A 22,576-nucleotide genomic window follows, 5' to 3' on the forward strand; every position below is an offset into this window, starting at 1 on the left:
TGGATCCCAAAAGATGGGCCCCGAAAAATCTTAGGGTGTATTAATTCCATTAAAATGACCTTTCTGCCACGTGATTTATACCTTTTTCAAGGCCTGCCCATAGTAGTGCCCCGAGAATTCTTCTCGGAACTATGTTCTTTGGTCCTACGCTTCATCTGGTAAAACCGTGAAGCCAGACTCCCCTATAGATCATCCTTGGTGATCCCATATCTGAAAATCAGTGGCAGAAAGTGTGGAAGGATATTCCCTGACACAATCAGTCTCTGGGACTTAGAGAGGCCCAAAATAAGGTTTGATTGGTGTCTCTATCCAACTAAACTTAAAAACGTATTTCCGAACACATCCCTCTATTGGAGGACTTTTGGTTTACTCTGTGATTTCATTCATATATGGTGAACCTGCCCGATCATACAACCATTCTGGGCAGAAATCTTAGCACAAAATAAAACGATATCAGGTTATCCCACTTCGGCTTCCCCAAGTTTTTCCCTACTTAGATTACATGACGACTCACTGAAATTTCAAACTGTAAGCGATCATGCCAATTTATTCTCTGTTCAGAAGCTGCCAAAATGACCCTGGCGGCCGTCTGGAAGAAAACGACAACACCCTCTATTATCCAATGGAATGCCTGGCTATGGCAAGCATTAACAATGGAATGAATGGCAATCCTGCTGTTAGATTCTTGCAATAGATTTGACTACAAATGGAGACCGGTCACTTTTCTTTCAGAACACCTACCACTAACTGCTTGTCAAACCTGCACAAGACCTTTAAACCTATTTCAGTTTTGCCCCTCCAGTTAGCTTGAAGAGCATTTTTAAAATGTCTTGGCCTTATCTAAAACTGCCCAACCCAGCCGATACCTCTTTACCTGATGTATTAAATGACTCTTCATTTGTCTTTCAGCATGGCTTATTGTTTTTGTTTGGCGGGGGAGTGGGTTCAGAGAGCACTGTGCTTGTTTTTCAGTTGACACTGTAAAATCAACGTATGTCAAACTTTTTGAGCCGTGTCATAAGCAACTGTAGCCATCACTAGCACTTTGTTACGTAAAATGGTTTATTCCTAATGTACACTGTCATTATATGTGCTTGGGATGGGGGGGGGGGGCAGGGGGGGGCCTGACACCGATGGAGTGAGCAGTGTTGCTCTGTACACCTCGGCTGGCCTATATCCAGCACCATCCTGAGTCCCGGAGGACTGACCAGGGGCCCGAATCCTCTTCAATACTTTACCTCACGACAGCTGAGATAAGGCGAGGTATCCCAGGACCATGAAGCCCATATGACGAGTGAAAACGGATGGCAGCCATACGCTCGAAAACCAAGGTAGCAGCTCTTGGCCCAGACAGTGCCAGGTCGTTACTGCAATAGTGGAAGTGGTGTGACAGTGATGGATGAGAAGACCAGGCAGGCCACCCCCCAGACTAGCCCTGAACTGCTGCTGTGATTAGGGATACTGGAGCCCCTGTCTTCAGGTACCTGGATAACCTGTGCAGAGGCCGACGGTGGCCTTCAGAGAAAGCAGCAGCAACCTTAAAGCCTGGGAGCTACACCAGCATATTGACGGGGGCGATGAACTGGTGACCCCCTACGCACCCCCTTACCTGGAGAGGAACGGGCAGCGAGAGGCCTTGTGAGACAAAACCGCGTTGTCTCAGCCCGCACATCAAGCGAAGATTTAAGGATGGAGGGGAGGTGCTCGCTCGTAACCATTTGCTGCAGAGGGCGATACCTGCTTAGAAGTGCTGCCTGATCCTAGAGGCTCGGGTAGAGGCCTCCTCCTGCAAGAGGTTAGTGGACCACACCAGAGGGTGACCTGCAAAGTGGAGAGGTGGTGCACTCTGGGAGGTACAACGGGAGTTGCCTGAGAGCCCGAGGGTACTCCTGGGCCTACTATGACTGCAATACCCGTGCAATGATCCCAAAGCAGACTGCTACCGGAGGCCATTAAAGCCCTGTGAAGTACTGTTTTCTTCCCCCTCCTATGCGAAGACACTTTGGCGCTATCCTGAGAGAAGCAGAGAGTCCGCTAAGATGTGTGCTGCCTCTAGGAAGCCGGAGTTTGCGACTGGCCACCCTGGGGAACAATTTCGCAACTCGTGAATGTGATGAGAACCATGCCAGTGGGACCGAATCGGAGGCATTCTCTCTGACCTGGATGGCCACAGCTGAGAATCTGCAAGTACAGCGGAGGCGGTGAGTAAGTTGACTGGCTTTGACTGGAGGGCAGAGAGATGACTATGGTGAATGTGTATGCCCCAAATGTAGATCATAGTGGGTTTTTGCGAATCTGTCATGTCGATTAGTACCATTCTTAACCGCTGTGACTCTAGTTGGAGGAGACTTTAACTGTGTGTCTAACACTCTGCTAGATCTGTCGCACCCTCCATTGCGTGACTCCCAGACTGTTCGCACAGTTAAAATGTTCAGGGACTGGCGGCCACAATGGGGACGTGTTGACTCCTGGAGAGGCAGACTGGCGATCCCCGGCTTGGAGTCCTATTATATAGCGACCCAATTGCAGTAACTGGTTAAGGGGATGGGACAGAGACTGAGGCCAGATTGAGCCCTAGGCTCGCTTGTACCACCGTTACTTTATCTATTGCGAGTGTTTCTCGAAGTGGGAAGACCGATTTGGGGGTGATTCGCGCGAATTCAAGGTACAGGCTAAAGTGCTTGCGCTGAGTGTTAAAGAAAATGCGGGTTATGATTCGATATGCCCCTGACTTATCTCTGGACATGTTGAAGGCAATTCCCCATCGAGGTTACTGGCGGGACCTGGATATCTGGGTTGAGGCTCGGGCGACGAAGATGGGAGATATTTATAGGGATGCAGCGTTGCTCCACTTTGAGGAATTCCGCATGGAGTTTGGCCTACTTCACAGACTTTTATTACTGCATAGAGAACTAGAGACAGCAATATATAAACACGGTGTATGGGAACTACTGAAAACCTGTCGTAACAGAGCTCCTATTATATTGTTCTCTGTGCAGGCACCTTAAATGAAGTGTCTTGCCTGTACAGAGCAGATCAGCAGCACCCGTTGGAGAAATTACGTTCTCCGTGGGAAGCAGATTTGGACACCTTGATTTCGGCAAAGGACAGGGACAACATATTAGCGAGGGTACCCAAGGTCTCCAGAAATGCACACTTCAAGCTCATTCATTATTTATGTCCTGCATAGATCCTACCTGACCCCAGAGCGCATGAGCAGATGCTTTCAGATAGCTGATGAGGCCTGTCCTCACTGCGGGTAAGAGGGCACACATACTCCATATGTTTTGGGCCTGCCTGGAATTTCATTGGTTTTAGGAGGGGGTCTTACATGTGGTGGAGGAGGCTATAGAGCAAGAGGCTCCCACAAACACCGGCCCACTGTTTGTTAGGATGTTTTCCCCCACTCATCTAAGACTAAAGTCACAAGAAAATGTCAAGACCTAGCGTTTTTCCTTGCTAAACTCGAGATAGGGATAAACTGGAAGACACTGTGGGTCCCAGATTGCATATATGGAGGAGGGAACTGCTGAAGTGGGCAGGATGTGAGGGGCGACTATTGTGAGAGAGGCTAGGAGGGGAATAGGGAACATAGAGGTGTCCCGAGCCTGGGATGCCCTGGTGTAAGACTTGTCCAGTCCCAACCGGACATGCCCAGGGGATCACCTGCAAAGGTTCCCATGAGTGTCCCCTGGGGCGTGTACTCTCTTACTTACTAAGCCTCTCATATGGACCTTTAAAAGACCACAGTGACAATAGATTTGTCTGTGACTGCACCAGCCCTACCTGGAAAATGCTGCTTGCACCATAAATTAAGCCTGCACATGCATAACAGTACTGACTCATAGGGGGAGGGAGAGGAACCGTTTATCATTGCAGTGCCTTAATTCTACACATATACAGTAAATAGCTATAGAGTCGACCTGGCTACTACACTTGTAATGATATAATGCTGGATATATAAAAGCAATACCATCTGTATACAAAAAAAACGTGCTTAGGAAAAGTTCAATAAATGGAGTTCGACAAAAAAAGCTATGTGTAGAATTTAAATTAAGTTAACCATTTTAGCTTTTGCCTACCAGACAGCACAATGATCTGTTAACTGTTCGAAAATGGGGGGTCTCTAGTTGGCATTGGTTTGCCCCTTTGTCCAAATAGGGATCCTTTCTTCTAGTCAGAATAAGGGGGATACACTATTGAAATAACCACTACTCATCCCCTTGGTAGCTTGGCACGAAGAGTCAGGCTTATCTCAGAGGCCGTGTGTAAAGCATTTGCACAGTAATACAGTAAAAACACTGTAAAAGGACACCTTACCAGTTTGAAAAAAATAAAAAATATTTATCTGTACAAACAAGACCAAAACGATAAAAGACCAACATACAGTGATCAAAAATATGCACTTTGCAAGAATACTTTAAAATGCAGTTCCTTAAAGGCTAGTAACTCCATCCGGGGCTACTGCAGTGCTGAAAACAGATTCCAACAGTTCTGGCCGATCGTGTCGATGTGGGCCGATCGTGGCAACCGTTGCGGTTGCAATGTGAAGCGTAGCGGTGCTGCATGCTGTGCCCTAAAGTCGTGGTGCAGGCAACTGCTCGGTGACTGTCGTCTAGTGGGGGTCAAAGAGACCGGGGCTGCGGTGCGGAGTGAGGCCGTGCTAGTGGCGCTGCTAACTGTCACGATGCAAGCAACTGTGCCTTTTAGTGGGAGCTGGCGTCGGCCGGTCCAGACTGCGGTGTTGGATGGGGCAGTGCGTTGTGTGACTTACGAACGGTGCCCCCAAACTATGGTGTAATCATAGGTGTCGAGGGCAGTGTCCTTGTTGGCGAGACCAGGGTGGCGGAATGAAGCGAGGCAGTATGGAGTGCGGTTCCCACAGGTCGTGGCGCAAGCAGCCGCGTGGCGGTCGCCGTCGGTGAGAACAGGAGTTGTGGTGTGGAGTGCGACGGTACCTTCAGGGCATGGAGCCAGCAATGATGTCGATGACTGTGTTGGCTGCTTTCCCCTTCGGTGGCAAGTAAAACCCATGCTCCCAGAGGTGGGACCCAGAGGTAAGTGAAGTTTTTACTATCCCTGATACTTAATGAACCGAAGGCAAGCTCTATTTCAAGCCCTTGGAGATAATCCGCAACAAGTGAAGAAAGTACAGTCCAGTCCTTTAACTGCCCAATGCAGAAGCAGCGACTGCATGCCAACCCAGCAAAGCAACAACACAGCAACAGGGCAGTACTCCTCCTGGCAGGTCTTCAAGCTCTTCTTTGCAGGTTCCTTGATCCAAGCGAGTTCTAAAGTTCTGGTGTCTGAGCCCCGATATTTATACTCCGTTTCTCTTTGTTCTCTTGGGCAGAGTGTGTCTTTGCACATTCCAAACGAGGTGGCAGGTGGTGGATACCGCATTGTCCACAGCAGACCAGGCCCATTCAGGTGCAAGGACATCTCCTCTCACTAGTCTAAATGCAGACCAGGTCTATTCAGCCCAGCCCTGACTCATCCAGGAAAGGCAGGACACACCTTGACCCACCCCCAGTGTCTGTCTGAAGAGAATGCACATCCCCAGCCCCTGTCACTCCAAAGCCAGCCAGTCAATCCACAAAACAGCAGAGGCACACGGGATGGCTGACCAAGAAAATACCCACTTTATAAAAGTGGTATTTTCAAATACAGAACGTAAAAATTATCTTTGCTTAAAGATTCATTTCTGCATTCTGAGTTCAGGCACACTAAGCTCCATTTTTCTACCTTGTCCCAATGAGAAAATATACTCGCAAAATGTTAGATTATTCCCCATTCTATCCTATGGGACAGATAACCTTTCAACAGTGAAAAACTAATTACACTGTAGTTCACTATCAGGATATGTCTCACACACCAGGACATGTCCTTCATTTTATATACACTGCACTCAGCCCATAGGGGTACCTTGGGCCTACCTTAAGGGTGACTCACATGTAATAAAAGGGACGGTTAGGGCTTGTCAAGTGGGTGCGCTTGCCAAGTCGACATGGCAGTAAAAACTGTGTGCAGACACTGCAGTGGCAGGTCTCAGAACCCTTTGCGAGGCTGCTCTTGTGGTTGGCACAATCAGTGCTGCAGGCCCAATCCATATTACAATTTTACAATAGGAGCACTTGCACTTTAACACTGAACAGCAGTGCGAAAGTGCACAGAGACACTAACCCAGCAAAAAACAGAGTCAAAATCGCGAGGTCAGAAAGCAAAAAGACTGGGGAAACATACCAAAAATGCCAGGTCTTACATTAGCTTACAGTGTGCTAGAGACCGCTCATTGCTTACCATTGGGTGGCTTTAATGTCACTCACTTGCTTATTTTTCGTTACCTGACATGGGCTTCATTTCCTCTTATATTGGTACTTAACCTGGATCAAGGCCTCATGGCGTGTTCTTCAACAGCTTGCTTTTGAGGCTCTACTTTTTCTTTTTTGCTTAGCTCTTCATGAGAATGCATGTTTATTCCAGTTGTCTGCCTCATGTATTTCTCTTCTCTCCCTGCGCCACGCTCTGTGTTGCTCTCTCTAACACGTGTGCTTCTCCCCCACACCCCTTTGTGTTGCACTCTCCCTCATGTGCTTTCCTCTCCACTGACTCCTCCCCTTGTCTTGAACGCTCTGTTTGGTGTTCTTCCTCAAGTAAAACATTTTAGACTTCCGCTGACTCTTATCCTATGTTGATAAGTACGCTACACAAAGCTTTAACCTGCATTCTAATGACCATCTGTCTTTCGGGTTATCGACAATTGCTCTGTCTGTTCTATTTTCAAGACCTCCTTAAGAAACGAGCATTTGCAATGCAATAGGTTTCGCATTTGCGAGATTTTGAGCTATTGGCATTGTAAATAACTATTTGTGTTTTGAAAACCTACAAGCAATGGCAATAAGTACAAAGTGCACATAAATAAAAGGCATTGTTATTTACAAGTATCAAATGCGAGAGTTCTTGCATTGCAAATGCTTGTTTGAATGTGGATATGAGCAAGGCTAATAGTAGAACTGGTAATGCCAGCCAGTACACAATACATTAACTGAGCCAGCGCTGTCCATAATGATCACATGAGGTGCTGTGAAGTGGTGCTGTGCGGCATTCCGCCTATAGCAGTCCGAAGCAGAAGGAGCTGCGGGCCTTATTGGTGTGCCTTGGTTCCGGGCCAGCGTTTGGCAAAGTGATAGTCACCCTGCGAGTTGCTTGAACGAATGTAATGGCAGGTGACTAGATGAAATCTAAAGCATGGCTGGAGGGGGCTGCAGGCAACATTGTTGTGTGCGCCTGTGTTAATGTAAATTAAAAAAAAACAATGTTCAGGGATTAAAATTGCAGGGTCTGTGTTCATAAGATGGATTCTGTAACTCCTTTCTAGAGACTGGCTGGTGGACAGTATCTAGAAGAAAACGTGTTGAATTAAGGAACCATCAGCCGTATGTCTAGGCACAATCAAAGAAGAAAAAGTTAAGTTATCAGCAGCACATAAAGGCCTCTCCTCCACTGACATCAAATACAGGTTAAGATAAAAGTTACGTGAAAAGTATGCATTATATCAAGCGCTGAAAGAATTTAGTTGAGCTTAATGAAAACATGGTTTTAACCCACATGCGCCATTGTCGCCTACCAATTTAGAATGCGGACTAAGGCTCTCCAGGCCAATGCTTCCTCAAACAAAAAAGGAGAACCGTAAACCATTTTCGAGGGCCTATCACTTACCACAGAATGCTTTTCTCCTCCACAGCGGACACAAAGGCTGTCTGTAATTGTTTTTACCAAAGAGTAACATGGCAATTAGCGGTTTAGAAAAAAGAATCCTACAAGTGACCCCTTGCGTATATAAAACTCTACCCGTTTCAAAATATAACAAGCGAGTAACAGAGTTGGCTAGAAGAAAATGTAGACATTCAGGGCCAGCTCCGGCTTGGGAAACGGATCTGTGAAATTCTGAGGAGCAAGAGCTCAAAGGTCTGTGCATAGCCTTGAATTAAAGCGTGGCGGGAGGGGGCTATGGGCGGCGGCTACTATTGTTGACTTGGCAGCGGCCGCCAATGTTGTCTGTAAGCCCATATTATTGTAATAGCGGGTGCTGAGCTGAAACCTAAAGCGCGGTTCCCGTGGGCGGGAGGGCGCTATGGGCGGCAGGTACCGTGATTGAGTGCGCGCTTTGTTGTTAATTTACCTACAAAAACTATTTTTAGGTGCACAACAAGAGAAAGCTGAAAGTGAAATAATATTAAAGTTGAAGCACCGTGTGAAAGCAAAATAAAAAATATAAAAGCGGGCGCCGCTCTGTGCTGCGTTACAGGAAAGCATGTCGTGGGTGAAAGAGGAGAAATTATTCAAGAAAATAGTGCTCACAGGCTAACCTACACCGTAACAAAACAAGAAAAAGGTCCAGTCCTCATGGGGGATTACAGATGTAACAACAAAAGAGTATAGCCAAACAGAAAAAGAGCCAGCAAGAGGTGTCCCACTTTAAAAAAAAAAAAAAAACTCAATCACCAACCTAGTTGGTGACCTGCTTCATCATTGGTTCCCCACCAGGGAAGCTGACTGCCTCTCTGGTGTGCTACGACGCATGACTACAGCGGAGCAGGTTTTGGTATATAACGTGAGTGCAATAAGCGAGTAGAAAACTATGATTTAAAAGATGCCTTAGTTTGATCCCCAAACATTTTTTATGGTCGAAAACCCAGCGCCAATAAAAACAAGTGCGTTGGATGTTTAATAACTTGCTAAATTGACCAGATACATCCTACTGTGAAAAGTGAAAAATTGGTCAACATGTTTCTGCTGCAAAGTGTTATTGGCGAAGCATTCATCAGGACCAGCACACCACGGCAGTGTGCACATGCTAAGGCGCACCCTAACCTGTGGTGGAATGAACCAAATTAACTCACGGTTATTTAGTTGCGCCTTTCTGAAAGCCGTTAGTATCTGTGGAAATATACAGACAAACAGAACCAGTCACATGGCATAAAAGTACATCATAGCTCAAGTGCTTTGTCGTAATCTACAATGTCTAGACTCTTACTGCTGTTTAGTGCACTTCGGAGTGCAGCTATATCGCTAGCGAGCTCATGTGATGCGTCCGTGTCAGTGACATGTGAGTTAAAAATAACACATTGTGCTATAAAAGTACTTTATAGACGTGCTAATTTTCTGTATAGCATTTAAACATGAGATTGGAAGCGCGCTTACGTTCATGCACGCTTAAAGTCCATATCTGAATACAGCATGCCTCACAGAGCTACGCATGCGCTGCCCATCCGCGACCTAAAAAAATCATGGTTGCTGAGACGCAATAAACAGTAACAGTACTTAATTTCTCCTGCATAGTGCTGCACTTTCTTTAAGTCTGACTTCGGTAAAGCATGCAAGGCTTTTCTCCTAAGGACCTTAAAGGTCTGAGAAAAGCAATGTTTGGTGCAGTATGTAATGTCCCAAATAAAACCAATATTTCCCTGAAAGACCTAAGGCTATCGGACATTGAGATCGAATTACAGGAAGAAGAGGCAGAGGGACTGCATTCAGCGTCAGTAGACTTGGAAATTGAGGATTTAATGGAAAAAGCACTGAAAGAACATGCACACGCCAAAAGAAGCATGCACACACAAACTGCAATATTGTAATGTGTCTCAAGTAAAAAAATATCAGACTCAAACACCCAAACAGTCTTTGACTAACCATTAAGCATTGAACTCATTTTTGTTTAAATCCTTTTATTGTTTTTCAAATACATGGAAGCGCATTTTTTGTATATATGTGAAAGTTCGCAGCCAGGCCGCAGCATGGGGTGGATCAGGAGATTTCAGTCTGCGGATAATTAGTCGTTTGACCAAGATAACATCCACTACTTCAGGCAGCAGATCAGTCATTTGCTACCTCATAATCTCCATGCACATACTATATATTGGGCAGATTCGACACAAGGACTCTGGCCTGTTGCTGAGACCGGTGGGTTTTGTAAAGTGGTGGTCTGATCGGAGGTCAGCTGCTGGGAAGATCCAGGTACCACATTCTGCTGGCCCAATCTGGAGATACTAAGAAGACCTGGGCTTGGCCTTTACTGGGATGGAGAGACAGAAGTGAGAAGACATATGCATCCCATGAGAAGTGTTCTTGTGGAAACATTGAAAACATTTGACGCATTCCCGACCGTGTCAAAAAGATACCATTGGTCTTTGTGTGGACCTGCACCAGCCCCCCCGGCCCTTATTTGGATGGCAAAAAGGCTGCCTGAGCCAGAAGTTAGGCCTACTAGCCCAGAAGATTGATGTGCAGCTGGCCCTCTGCCGGCGACCAGAGTTCCCCCATCTCTACCTGTCTAGTCCAGCAGGAATGCGTCCATCACCACAGTCTACCACAGGTGTGGTAAGGAGAGGGCGACCAACGCTAGATCAGTTACTTTTTAGCAAGCGCCACCGCATATCTCAAGTATGCTTCTCAGAGGCCCGGATAGGCTCGTTCAGATTGCTTTGTTTGATGCTAGACCTGTTGGAACTTGAGTCCATAGAAGAGCCCGCATGTGCCTCCCTTCATAGCTGACAAGGACTTTACAGGAGCCTAAGAGGCCAAGAGGCCAAGAAGCCTCAGAGCGTCTCTCACCAAGGTCCAGGATCGAGTCTGAAACATTGAGATCATAGTCTATAGTTCTTTGACTCGATGTGGCTGAGGCTAAGCTCTTAACTCTGCTGTGTCCAGGATAAATACCAATAAATGGAAGCCTTTGGGACGAAGTCAGGTGGGATATCTGCCCTTTAACAATGAACCCCAATGATGTCAAGGGGCTTCAGCACCTTCTGGAAGGGGTCTGTGATAGACTGTGGTGAGCATGCCTTCAACAGCCAGTCTACATACGGAAATACTGATATTGCCAACCTCTGTAGATGGGCTGTAACCACTGCTTTCACTTTCATGAACACCAGACTGGTGTGGTGATGTCAAAAGGTAACACAGGAAACAACAGAATTCTGGTCTACCTTGAACTGCTAGTAACATCTGTGGACTGCCAGATGGATATATGAAGGCATGCGTCATGCAGGTCCAAGGGCACCTTACAGTCGCCTGTGTCCAGAGCATACAGAATCTGGGCCAGCGTGATCTAGCTCTTTAATTTGTACAGCCACAGAAAGTTCTTCAGAGTCTGGAGGTCCAAAATAGTCCTGAGGCCCCTGTCATTCTTTGGAATGCGGAAATTTTAAGAGTAGCAATCCCCTCCTCTTTCTGAGTCTTCAACCGTCTCAATAGCACCTTTTTAAGAGCACCAGCCTCGCCTTGTGTAACAGAATGGACAAGTGCTGATCCACATTTTTTCTGGTGAGGGTTGAATAGTGGGAGAGGTAGAAAGAAAAGGTCAGGCTTAGCCGTTTTAAAGTTTCTGAATGACGTGATGGATCACCAGCTCGAGAGGAAATGTAGTGTCCTACTCTTCACCAGTAAGCCACCTCTACGGGTAAAGTTAAGCTGCTGCAGTAGCAGTAGAGCTTAAGAACTTATGGCTGTGTTGGCCTGGACTCTGCCTGCCAGACTAACGTCCACTGCCCCATAAGGAGTGGGGTGCCTGCTCCACTGTTTGAGAAGGCAGTCTTGGTTTATACGCCATCCCTCTAGAAATGCCTCTAAACTTTCTGAATTGATGCAGGAATTTGTAGGGGTAAACAGCCCCAAACAGTGTTCCATATTTCCACTGTTTCTTAAAGCATTCAAACGCAGAATTTGCTTTTCCGCCGAATAGACTGGACCAATGAAAGGGCATGTCTATTAGGGAGACCTGTACATCACCGGAGAATCCTGTGGAATGCTTCCACATGTGTAGTACAACACTATCTAATGACCATCCCAGGTAATCCATACAATCCAGTCCTGTGCAGATAACATATTTGGCCACGTTCTGTCAATCGTGAATCATCTGATTGAAAGAAGTTCTGAGGTCCTTTGGGAGGGTGGAAAACAAATTGTGAGTGAAACTCCTCAATGGAAGGTGTAATAATAACTGAACGGACGTCAATATGCAGGAGTGCCACTTATATGCGGCTCTACCTAGTCACCTTCATGGTCCTGTCGAGTAGGCATTGAGCAGTATGCACCATCTAGCGAGGTGTAGGCACATTGCTATGGATAAATGTTTTCAGGATCCAGTGTAGCCCCTTGGGAGTATTCTATGGTGAGGAATCTGCAGATAGACGTATCTATCAGAAAGGGGTTTACACAGCAATGAATAGATCTCAAATATGTCTAGTTGCAATATCTGGTTGAATGAGAGCCACAGACGATATTAAGTTTGGGGTAGCAGGCTCTCATTACCAAGTCAGTTTTTACATTTGGAATGTCAGCACCAGTAATGTTTACAAAATGTCTTACTAAAAAGTGGCTGCCCATTTATAAATGTAGAGGACGGATTTAGACTGGAGCCTGTCCAAACATTGCATGCCAGAGCAGCATAAACATGGTAAAACGAAATGATGTAAACACTAGGGTTTTCAGTGAATTTTGTGCAACCTTACCACACTCTATGAAATATCTCTTTTTAGGCAGTTACTCTAACCAGGCCCAAGCCTTTGGAATCCAAGAGTTATAGCATTGATGGAGCAAGCGCGACTTTCCCAGACTTCTACAGATTTTAACAAAGCAAAGGAAAAATGTTTTGTTTCTGGCTCAGAAGGTTCAAAAGTTCGTATAAACACAGCAACATGTATGGCCGCACAGTGAAAGGCCCTTTGCAAAGGTTGACTGGTCACCATTCTGTAGTTTATTGCTATATTTGTTTGTTAAACTGGTACGAATGAGGTACAACTAATGCTCAGACAGGGTTATCCAGCTTAAAATGACAAAATAATGAGGCCAAACTATTGCAAAGTGTGCCCCATAATGCCACAATTTGTTTTCTTGCCACAAAAATGTCATCAACCATGCTGCATAATTTGACCCAAACCTGCTGCATAATTCCGATGGCCTTGACTCACACACAGTGAATCAGCAGGTGATATTATTGGCTTAGTTTTCAAACAGATCATTTTAAAGTGTTTTAGACCTAACCATCTTCGGTATGGTATTCCCACAGACTTTTAGCTTTCATTTCTCTGCTTCTGCTGACCCAGTTTTCTTTTTGCATTGGGACTCTGTTTACTTTACCCCTATTAACCAGTGGTAAAGTGCTTGTGCTCTCTCCCGTAAACATGTTAAAATTGGCCTACCTGTAAGTGGCACATTTAATTTACTTAGAAGTCCATAGTATATGGTATTACCAGTACCCAGGCCATGTAAATTAAATGCAACTAGTGGACTGCATCACACGTTCTACCCACTAGAACTAGCCTCTTAAAACGGGTTTCAAGCCTGCCACTGCAGCTTGTAGTACAACTTTAAACTGCCATTTCTACCTGGCAATATAAACCTGATGTAGAAAGGGTATTCTTTGTCACCCTAGACAGATGAAGGCAAACCAAGGGGAAGAACTGACAAAAACTAGTTTAGGGCTAGACAAAGATAGTTATATCCACACAGAGGCTGGCACTAGATATAAAAAGTGGCACCTTCACAACCTCATCAGAACATTCCCGGACCTGTGGAAAATTCAGACGAAGGACTGCCATGCTGTCTAAAGAAGAAATACTGGACCTACTTGTCTTGAACCCAGAAGTTACTCCAAGGGCCAGTTGGCTGACCTCCTGCCTAAGCTGCAGTGACACAACAAGCTTCCAGAGGCAACTGACTAGCACCAACTGGACCTACCTGGACCTACCTGGACCCTGCTGCTTGTCTTTGCTAGAGTGAGTCCTGACCCCAAGAGGTTCCCCACCAGGTCATTGACCCTTGGACTTAATGTATTCCTACGAACTGCAAAAACTGGGCTTGAAAAAGAACCATCCCTGGTCTCCGGGCAAGCCATCTTTGCCAGTGCATTATTTTCTCAGCTACAGACTTTGGATTTTACCCACACAGTGCTCTTTTCATCAGCAACAACCACCTTACACAGAGCCATGAAGAAATCGGACACCCAGATCCCAAACAAATGAATCTCGCGATCTGGCTCCTGAAGTCATGGAGTTTGGTTATCTGAACCTTCCACCAGACTGTGTGAACATCAACAGAGGCCAGAAGGCCTACCAATAGAGCCTGTTAAGCAGCAAAACGGCAGTGTTTTGTTATTTATTGCAATAACAATCGCATCAACCCTCTTGATGCTTCCATACAAAACATTACCTGCTATCTGTTACATTTGCAGCAGTCCGGATTGGCTTACACCTCCATCTGGGTACATCTTGCTGCAATAGCTAAAACAGGAAACATCTATCGCATTTCAGAGTGCCCGTAATTAAAGCTTTCATGGAAGGACTTAAAAGAGTTATACCGCCAAGGCTCCCACCTGCCCCAGTGTGGAATCTTAACATAGTCCTCACAAGATTAATTGGACCACCCTTTCAACCTATGCATAGGTGTGAGCCGCAGTTTCTCTTGGAAAACCGCTTTCCTCATTACAATCACTTCACTAAGAAGAGTAGGTGAACTACTGGCACTAACCACAGAAGAAACAATTTTCCAACTGCACAGAGATAAAGTGGTTCTGCGTACAAACCCTACACTTCTACCTAAAGTCGTCTCAGCATTTCACATAAATCAATCTGTACTCTTCCCTCAACCTGATTCTGTTGCAGAGAGCGCTCTACACACTTTAGATGTGAGAAGAGCACTCTTGTACTACATCAACAGAACAGAATCATTTCAAAAGACCAAACAACTTGGTGTTGCTTTCGCACCACCACACAATGGCAACCCTATCTCCAAATCGGTATTGCAAGGTAGATTGTTAAATGTTTTCAAACCTGTTACGCAAAAGCAAAGCAAACTTTAACTGTACCCCCTAGAACACATTCCACTCACAAGATAGGGGCTACTATGACCTTCTTGGGAAACATTCCCATAGTGCAACATGGTCTGCAACACACATTCACAAAGCACTACTGTGTAGATGTGTTAGCGAGACAACAAGCTAATGTGGGCCAAGCAGTACTTAAAAAACTATTTCAGACCACTCCATCAGCTACAGGTTAGCAACCGCTTTGGGAGATTACTGCTATATAGTCTATGCAAAGCATGTGATTTACAGCTCGCATGCCTCGAAAAGATAACATTACTTAGCCAGTAAACGTTTGTTCTCGGCATGTACAGCTGTAGAGTCACATGCACCCCACCCGCCTCCCTGGGTACCTGTAGCTGCTGCAGTTCTCTCTTTAGTATACATACATATGCATGGACATCTCTATTCTACTCTTTCTAACTCCATTCTCACCCTCTGCGGGAAAACAACTAACAATGGAGTAGATGCCCATGCACACTATCACCGAAAGGAGGAGTCACCTACCTAGTGACTGGAAAACACTTCTTCAAAGAAAAACAAACAGCAAACATCCGGATCAAACACTAAATGGCAGGAGTATACAAAACATGTGAATCTACTGCTGTACATGCCAAGAACAGAAGTTTACTGGGTAGGTAACTTTATCCTTATTAAAATTTACTTTTTTTCTAAACTAATTTTTCTTGTGCGTTTTCACTTTATTAATCTTGGAGGCAAGGCGCAAAGTATTTATGAAACACTGCAAGTAAAGCCTGATTGCTTTTGTGCCATGCTACCAGAGGATTAAGCACAGGTTTATTTAGTGACTTTTGTGATTCACTCTGACAAGGATTGAGTTTATTCTGACAAGGATTGAGTTTATTACTTTAGTGGGGCTCTCGCCCATCTCAGTTAATTGCCCAATTTCTTACAGTTTACATAAAAATCTATGTTCATGTCACTATTTTAGTACTGTCTATAATCGTTACGTGGAAAAAGTATTTAAAATATCCACATTCCAATTAAGCAAATGCAACCTTGTCACAATTTCCCACATTTATATCCGCACTTATTTTGTAATCACATTATGCCTAAAGGTAGTTTTGCAGAATGTTGCTTATCTGGCTTTCTGCACTTCAATGTTGCATTTCGTGGGTTGCGTTGTTCATTCCAAATCCAATGGCAGATCACGTTTCTTTCATTCTGCCTCGCTGTTTTAATTTTCAGAGTGCAGATGTATGTTGGATTACATATTATTGGAAATTGGCAGTATCCATATAGATTCATTTCAGGAGGCTTTATAGGAAATGTCAGTCTTTCTACCTATAAAGAAATGTTGAATGTCTCTTTAACTTTATGCATTTAAAACAGTTTATCAAATTGACATATTCTAAAGTCAGTGGCAGTGAATGAAGCCACCCTTGTGATAATGTAATTAAGATTTCTTTTTATGTTTAAGAAAATAATTCTGGATGTAAACGGCTCCCAATAAGTGTTATTAATTTATTTTTAGGTGCACTTATGCATGAGTTATCCAATGACGGTGCCCGCAAGCAGTTTGAGTTTTACCTGGAAGAAATGATCCTCCCTCTAATGGTAACCAGTGCCCAGAGTGGTGAAAGGGAATGCCACATTGTTGTGCTTACAGACGATGATGTGGTTGATTGGGATGAAGAGTATCCTCCCCAGATGGGAGAGGAGTATTCACAAAGTAAGCTGGATTTTATTTCTTCCCTGTGGTATAGCATGTTTACATAATAAAAATTACAGAAGAATACAATTAAGAACCTAATAGACCAAAAAGATTTAGCTCACTCTGACAAAATTGCAGATATTTTTAAGGACTTTTATGGCACTCTGTATAGCAAGAACCAGTATTTGGACAGCACAAGACTATCTAAACAAATGCATACTTCCTACCATCTCGGATCAAGAACAACACGAAATCAATAGCCCAATCACTGCCTCAAAAATCGAAAGCTCAATTAAGTCCCTTAAAATTTGAAAGGCTCCGGTCCCTGATGGGTTTAATGCTAAGTTTTACAAATGCTGCTCCTCAATACTAACTCTACCTCTTTTAAAATTGTTCCATGAATTTAGTGACTCTGGCCAAATTAATGGGACACCAGCAGAAGTCATTATTGCAGTAATCCCCAAAGAGGGGAAGGATCCAACCCTCCTCAAAAATTATAGACCGATATCTTTAATTAACTTAGACTGCAAAATGTAAGCAATGATCCTCGCCAAACGCCTTCAAAAATTTTTGTTTACAACAAGGGGTGGTGATGGACAGAGTCTCTGAATTAAGCAGAATACTCTCACCCAGTCAAGAGATCAGGGCTAGATCCAACACCGTTTTTTAGCTCATTGCACCATCCCAGTTTCAGAACCTGGCTGTATGCAAATTAGTCTGTCCCTGGCCCAGTGCATCATGGGAACAGGGCAGACCAGACTACAAAAGCCAATTCTTACACTGGGAAGGAAACAAGCTTCCGGGGACCGGTTTCTGGCATTTCTGCCGTCTTCGGCCCGGCTTGCTTGAATCCTGATGGTGCAATGAGCAAGGGACTCACATCTGAGTATACCAAAAAAATTTTGGCCAAACATATCCATCCCTCACAGGTTGGTTTTTTAAAGGCAGACTATCCAGTGATACTACCCATATCCTAGCACATGTACTGGAGAAAGCCAAACTTACTGTCTCGCCCACAGTTGCTATCACTTTGGATGCCGAAAAGGCATTCAACTAGGTAGATTGGACCTCCCTTAAAGCAACGTTGGATAAATTAAACATGGTCGAGAATCTTACGCGAATGGTAATGTCACTATATTTTAATCCCTTGGCCAGGGCAGGAGACTGCCTCTCATCTTCCTTCAACTAGAACAAGACCAGGCTGCCCCCTTTCCCCCTCCCTATTCCTACTGGCAAATGAACCCTTCCTATATCACCTTCGGAATAATAACCAGATCTCAGGGATACATTTAGGTAATTGTACAGTCAAGATAAGTGCTTATGCCGACGACTTATTGGTTGTCTCCGAGAATGCCAAAGCTGCTATCCCTGCTCTCATGTACTCAATAGGAGACTTTGCTGCAGTATCCGGTTATAAATTAAGTAAAGACAAGACTGCGGTTAAATTCCTGAATAACCTAGGTAGTAAAGAAATTATTGTTGGCAACCTAAGTGCTTCAAGTACCTGGGCTTGGACTTAACGGGAGATCTGATCACCACCCTTCAAACCAATGAGAATGCCCTCCACAAGAAAATCTCTTCATTGCTAGATGGCTGGTCACCTAAATTTTTATCTTGGTGGGGGAAGAGCTGGGACTTTATATATGATTACTCCTCTTGTTAGCTATTTATCTAGCATGCTACCAATGATGTTTTCAAATTACTTCCTGAATAAAATCTATGAACTTTTCAATACGTTCCTTTGGCAAGGCAAGAGGCCCAGAATATCAATGAAAAAACTTCAATTACTGAAAGAGAAAGGTGGTCTGGGTCTTCCGAACTGCGTATCTTTGCAAACAAGGCTCCAACAAATCCCTCAGACTGACTACACCCCGGTCTGGATACAGATAGAAAAGTCAATCATCAATGATATGCCTTTACCTGCTCTCCTCACCATGGATACATCCCATCTCCCCCACTCAAAATACATCCTGCTTAATACTAAGAGAGCCCCATTACGGCTGGAACAACCCTCTACACTAAAAATCAATACGTTCAATTTGTCCTCTCTGGCGCAACCGGAGCCTGAAGATTGATGGAGAGATGCTCCATTGGGAACACTGGTCTAAAAACGGCATACATCTAGTAAACAAGCACTGGAAATGCAATAGGTCTCGCATTAGAAAAGTTGGAGTTATTGGTCTTGTAAATGACATATTTTATTTATTTGTTGGTTTTTAAAATTGCTAAATTGATGGCTTTGTCATTTACAATGCCAATAGTTATAACTTTCGCGAATGTGACACCTATAGCATTTGGAATGCAACATGTTTTGTATTTACGTGACTTAGATGGCAGCTCTGGTCGTTAGGCCACATCTCTAGAGAGCAGAAGAGTGCAGCAGGGGAGAGAAGCACAGCAATGCAATAGGTCTCGCATTAGGAAAGTTTGAGCTATTGGTATTGTAAAGGACACATTTTTTATTTATGTGCTTGTTTTGAAAATAGCGAAATTAATAGCTTTGTTATTTACAATGCCAATAGTTTTATCTTTCGCAAATGTGACACCTATTGTAACACAATATGTGTTGTGAGGGTGAGGGGTTGAGGGAGGGTGAGGGGTTGAGGGTGAGTGAGGGTGAGGGGTTGAGGGTGAGTGAGGGTGAGGGGTTGAGGGTGACTGAGGGGTTGAGGGTGAGGGGGTGAGGGTGAGGGGTTGAGGGTGAGTGAGGGGTTGAGGGAGGGGAGGGTGAGTGAGGGTGAGGGGTTGAGGGTGAGTGAGGGTGAGTGAGGGTGAGGGTGAGTGAGGGGTTGAGGGTGAGGGGTTGAGGGTGAGGGGTTGAGGGTGAGGGGTTGAGGGTGAGGGGTTGAGGGTGAGTGAGGGTGAGGGTGAGTGAGGGTGAGTGAGGGTGAGGGGTTGTGGGTGAGGGTGAGGGGTTGAGGGTGAGTGAGGGTGAGGGTGAGTGAGGGTGAGGTTGAGGGTGAGTGAGGGGTTGAGGGTGAGGGGATGAGGGTGAGGGGTTGAGGGTGAGTGAGGGGTTGAGGGTGAGGGGATGAGGGTGAGGGGTTGAGGGTGAGTGAGGGGTTGAGGGTGAGGGGATGAGGGTGAGGGGTTGAGGGTGAGTGAGGGTGAGGGGTTGAGGGTGGGTGAGAGAGGGTGAGTGAGGGTGAGGGTGGGTGAGGGTGAGGGTGGGTGAGGGTGGGTGAGGGTGAGTGAGGGTGAGGGTGAGTGAGGGTGAGGGTGAGTGAGGGTAAGTGAGGGTGAGTGAGGGTGAGGGTGAGGGGTTGAGGGTGAGGGTGGGTGAGGGGTTGAGGGTGGGTGAGGGTGAGGGGTTGAGGGTGAGTGAGGGTGAGGGGTTGAGGGTGAGTGAGGGTGAGTGAGGGAGGGTGAGAGTGAGGGTGAGGGGTTGAGGGTGAGTGAGGGTGAGGGTGAGTGAGGGGTTGAGGGTGGGTGAGGGTGAGGGGTTGAGGGAGAGGGGTTGAGGGTGGGTGAGGATGAGTGAGGGTGAGGGGTTGAGGGTGAGTGAGGGTGAGGGAGGGTGAGGGTGAGGGTGAGGGGTTGAGGGTGAGTGAGGGTGAATGAGGGTGAGGGGTTAAGGGAGGGTGAGGGTGAGTGAGGGTGAGGGGTTGAGGGTGAGTGAGGGTGAGGGGTTGAGGGTGAGTGAAGGTGAGGGTGAGCGAGGGTGAGTGAAGGTGAGGGTGAGTGAAGGTGAGGGTGAGTGAGGGTGAGGGTGAGTGAGGGTGAGGGGTTGAGGGTGAGTGAGGGTGAATGAGGGTGAGGGGTTGAGGTTGAGGGTGAGGGTGAGGGGTTGAGGGAGGGAGAGGGTGAGGGGTTGAGGGTGAGTGAGGGTGAGGTGAAGGTGAGGGTGAGCGAGGATGAGGGGTTGAGGGAGGGAGAGGGTGTGGGAGGGAGAGGGTGAGGGTGAGGGGTTGAGGGTGAGTGAGGGTGAGGGTGAGTGAAGGTGAGGGTGAGTGAGGGTTAGTGAGGGGTTGAGGGTGAGTGAGGGTGAGGGGTTGAGGGTGAGAGGGGTTGAGGGTGAGTGAGGGTGAGGGTGAGTGAGGGTGAGGGGTTGAAGGTGAGTGAGGGTGAGGGTGAGTGAGGGTGAGTGAGGGTGAGTGAGGGTGGGTGAGGGGTTGAGGGTGGGTGAGGGGTTGAGGGTGGGTGAGGGGTTGAGGGTGGGTGAGGGGTTGAGGGTGAGTGAGGGGTTGAGGGTGAGTGAGGGTGAGGGGTTGAGGGTGAGGGGTTGAGGGTGAGTGAGGGTGAGGGGTTGAGGGTGAGGGGTTGAGGGTGAGTGAGGGTGAGGGGTTGAGGGTGAGTGAGGGTGAGTGAGGGGTTGAGGGTGAGGGGTTGAGGGTGAGTGAGGGTGAGGGGTTGAGGGTGAGTGAGGGTGAGGGGTTGAAGGTGAGTGAGGGTGGGTGAGGGTGAGTGAGGGTGAGGGGTTGAGGGTGAGGGGTTGAGGGTGAGTGAGGGTGAGGGGTTGAGGGTGAGTGAGGGGTTGAGGGTGAGTGAGGGTGAGTGAGGGGTTGAGGGTGAGTGAGGGGTTGAGGGTGAGTGAGAGTGAGGGGTTGAGGGTGAGGGGTTGAGGGTGAGGGGTTGAGGGTGAGGGGTTGAGGGTGAGTGAGGGGTTGAGGGTGAGTGAGGGTGAGGGGTTGAGGGTGAGTGAGGGTGAGGGTGAATGAGGGTGAGGGGGTGAGGGTGAGTGAGGGTGAGGGTGAATGAGGGTGAGGGGGTGAGGGTGAGTGAGGGTGAGGGGGTGAGTGAGGGTGAGGGTGAATGAGGGGTTGAGGGTGAGTGAGGGTGAGGGTGAGTGAGGGGTTGAGGGTGAGTGAGGGTGAGGGGTTGAGGGTGAGTGAGGGGATGAGGGTGAGAGAGTGAGGGTGAGAGAGTGAGGGTGAGGGTGAGTGAGGGTGAGGGGTTGAGGGTGGGTGAGGGTGAGGGTGAGTGAGGGTGAGGGGTTGAGGGTGGGTGAGGGTGAGGGTGAGTGAGGGGTTGAGGGTGAGTGAAGGTGAGGGGTTGAGTGAAGGTGAGGGGTTGAGTGAAGGTGAGGTTGAGTGAAGGTGAGGTTGAGTGAAGGTGAGGTTGAGTGAAGGTGAGGTTGAGTGAAGGTGAGGGTGAGCGAGAGGGGAGATGTATATGGGCATATAACGAGAAAGCGAAAGTGAAAGAACAGGTGATGTGGAGGACTCAGAGGTAATCAGAACGGAGCCGAACGCAGAGGAGATGGCTTCGAGCTCCAGTACAGGTAGAGAGAGGAATGACAAGGACACGAGGGCAGCTTGGGAAGGACTTCTGCTGATTACCTTCAAGTACCGTCTTCCACTGCCAAGTAAACTGCTCTCAGGACAGAAAGGGCAGAGGGGGAGCATGAAACAGAAGACAGATATAGTGACTAAGCAAAGGGCAGGGCGACAAACAAGAATAATGATCATACGGATAGGGGTTCAAAGGCGGCAAGGATGAGGCTCATGAAATTACGCGTTGGCAATTTGGATAAATACATTAAATGATTACGTTAAACAGAGTAGGCTATAGCCAGAGAGAGGAGGCATGCAGGGAAAGAAGTTAAGGCAAGAGGGAATCCAGGCCAGACTCTCCTGCTCTGGATTCATAATAGAGTGTGAAGAGGGTTATTAGATGACGTGCAATATTAGGATGTAAAATTGTTAACAAAAAAAACCATTAGAAATAAACATTTTTACGCAATAAAGTGCTATAGTAGTTTGATGCACTAAAATCACACTAACGCTGCTATGATTGGTTCCTGGCAGTGCTCTTTGCAACCAGACTGGAGATGCATATGAAGCGGTACTGATTCTCACAAGAATGAAAACTGGTCTAATGAACAGACTATGTGTTTACAGACTCATCTATGAAACAGCAACTTTGTTACCCACAAAAACATAACTAAAACAGACAATAGGTCCAGGTCATTGTTGAGATTGCACACAACAACTTAAGACACCGAAGGGGAGACACACGGCGGGCAGGGGAGGGGGCGGAGCGGGGAGAGCGGCATGAGGGTGTGAAGCAGCCGGGGCCTTTGAAGTGAAGCTAAGCTTCAC

The 22,576-nt window shown here is 46.5% G+C and overlaps 1 protein-coding gene across 4 annotated transcripts in view; it reads left to right on the forward strand.

The window, feature by feature from the left end:
• Nucleotides 1–22,576, forward strand: part of BTBD10 (BTB domain containing 10) — a 215,346-nt gene that overhangs the window by 163,732 nt on the left and 29,038 nt on the right. For all 4 annotated transcript variants that reach the window (XM_078680908.1, XM_078680909.1, XM_078680906.1 and 1 more), the window contains exon 6: nt 16,356–16,553. In XM_078680908.1, the coding sequence (XP_078537034.1) occupies nt 16,356–16,553 (198 nt within the window). The remainder of the gene's footprint in view (nt 1–16,355; nt 16,554–22,576) is intronic.

The sequence above is a fragment of the Lissotriton helveticus genome, chromosome 3_1 (genome assembly GCF_964261635.1).
Source record: "Lissotriton helveticus chromosome 3_1, aLisHel1.1, whole genome shotgun sequence".
NCBI lineage: Eukaryota > Metazoa > Chordata > Amphibia > Caudata > Salamandridae > Lissotriton > Lissotriton helveticus.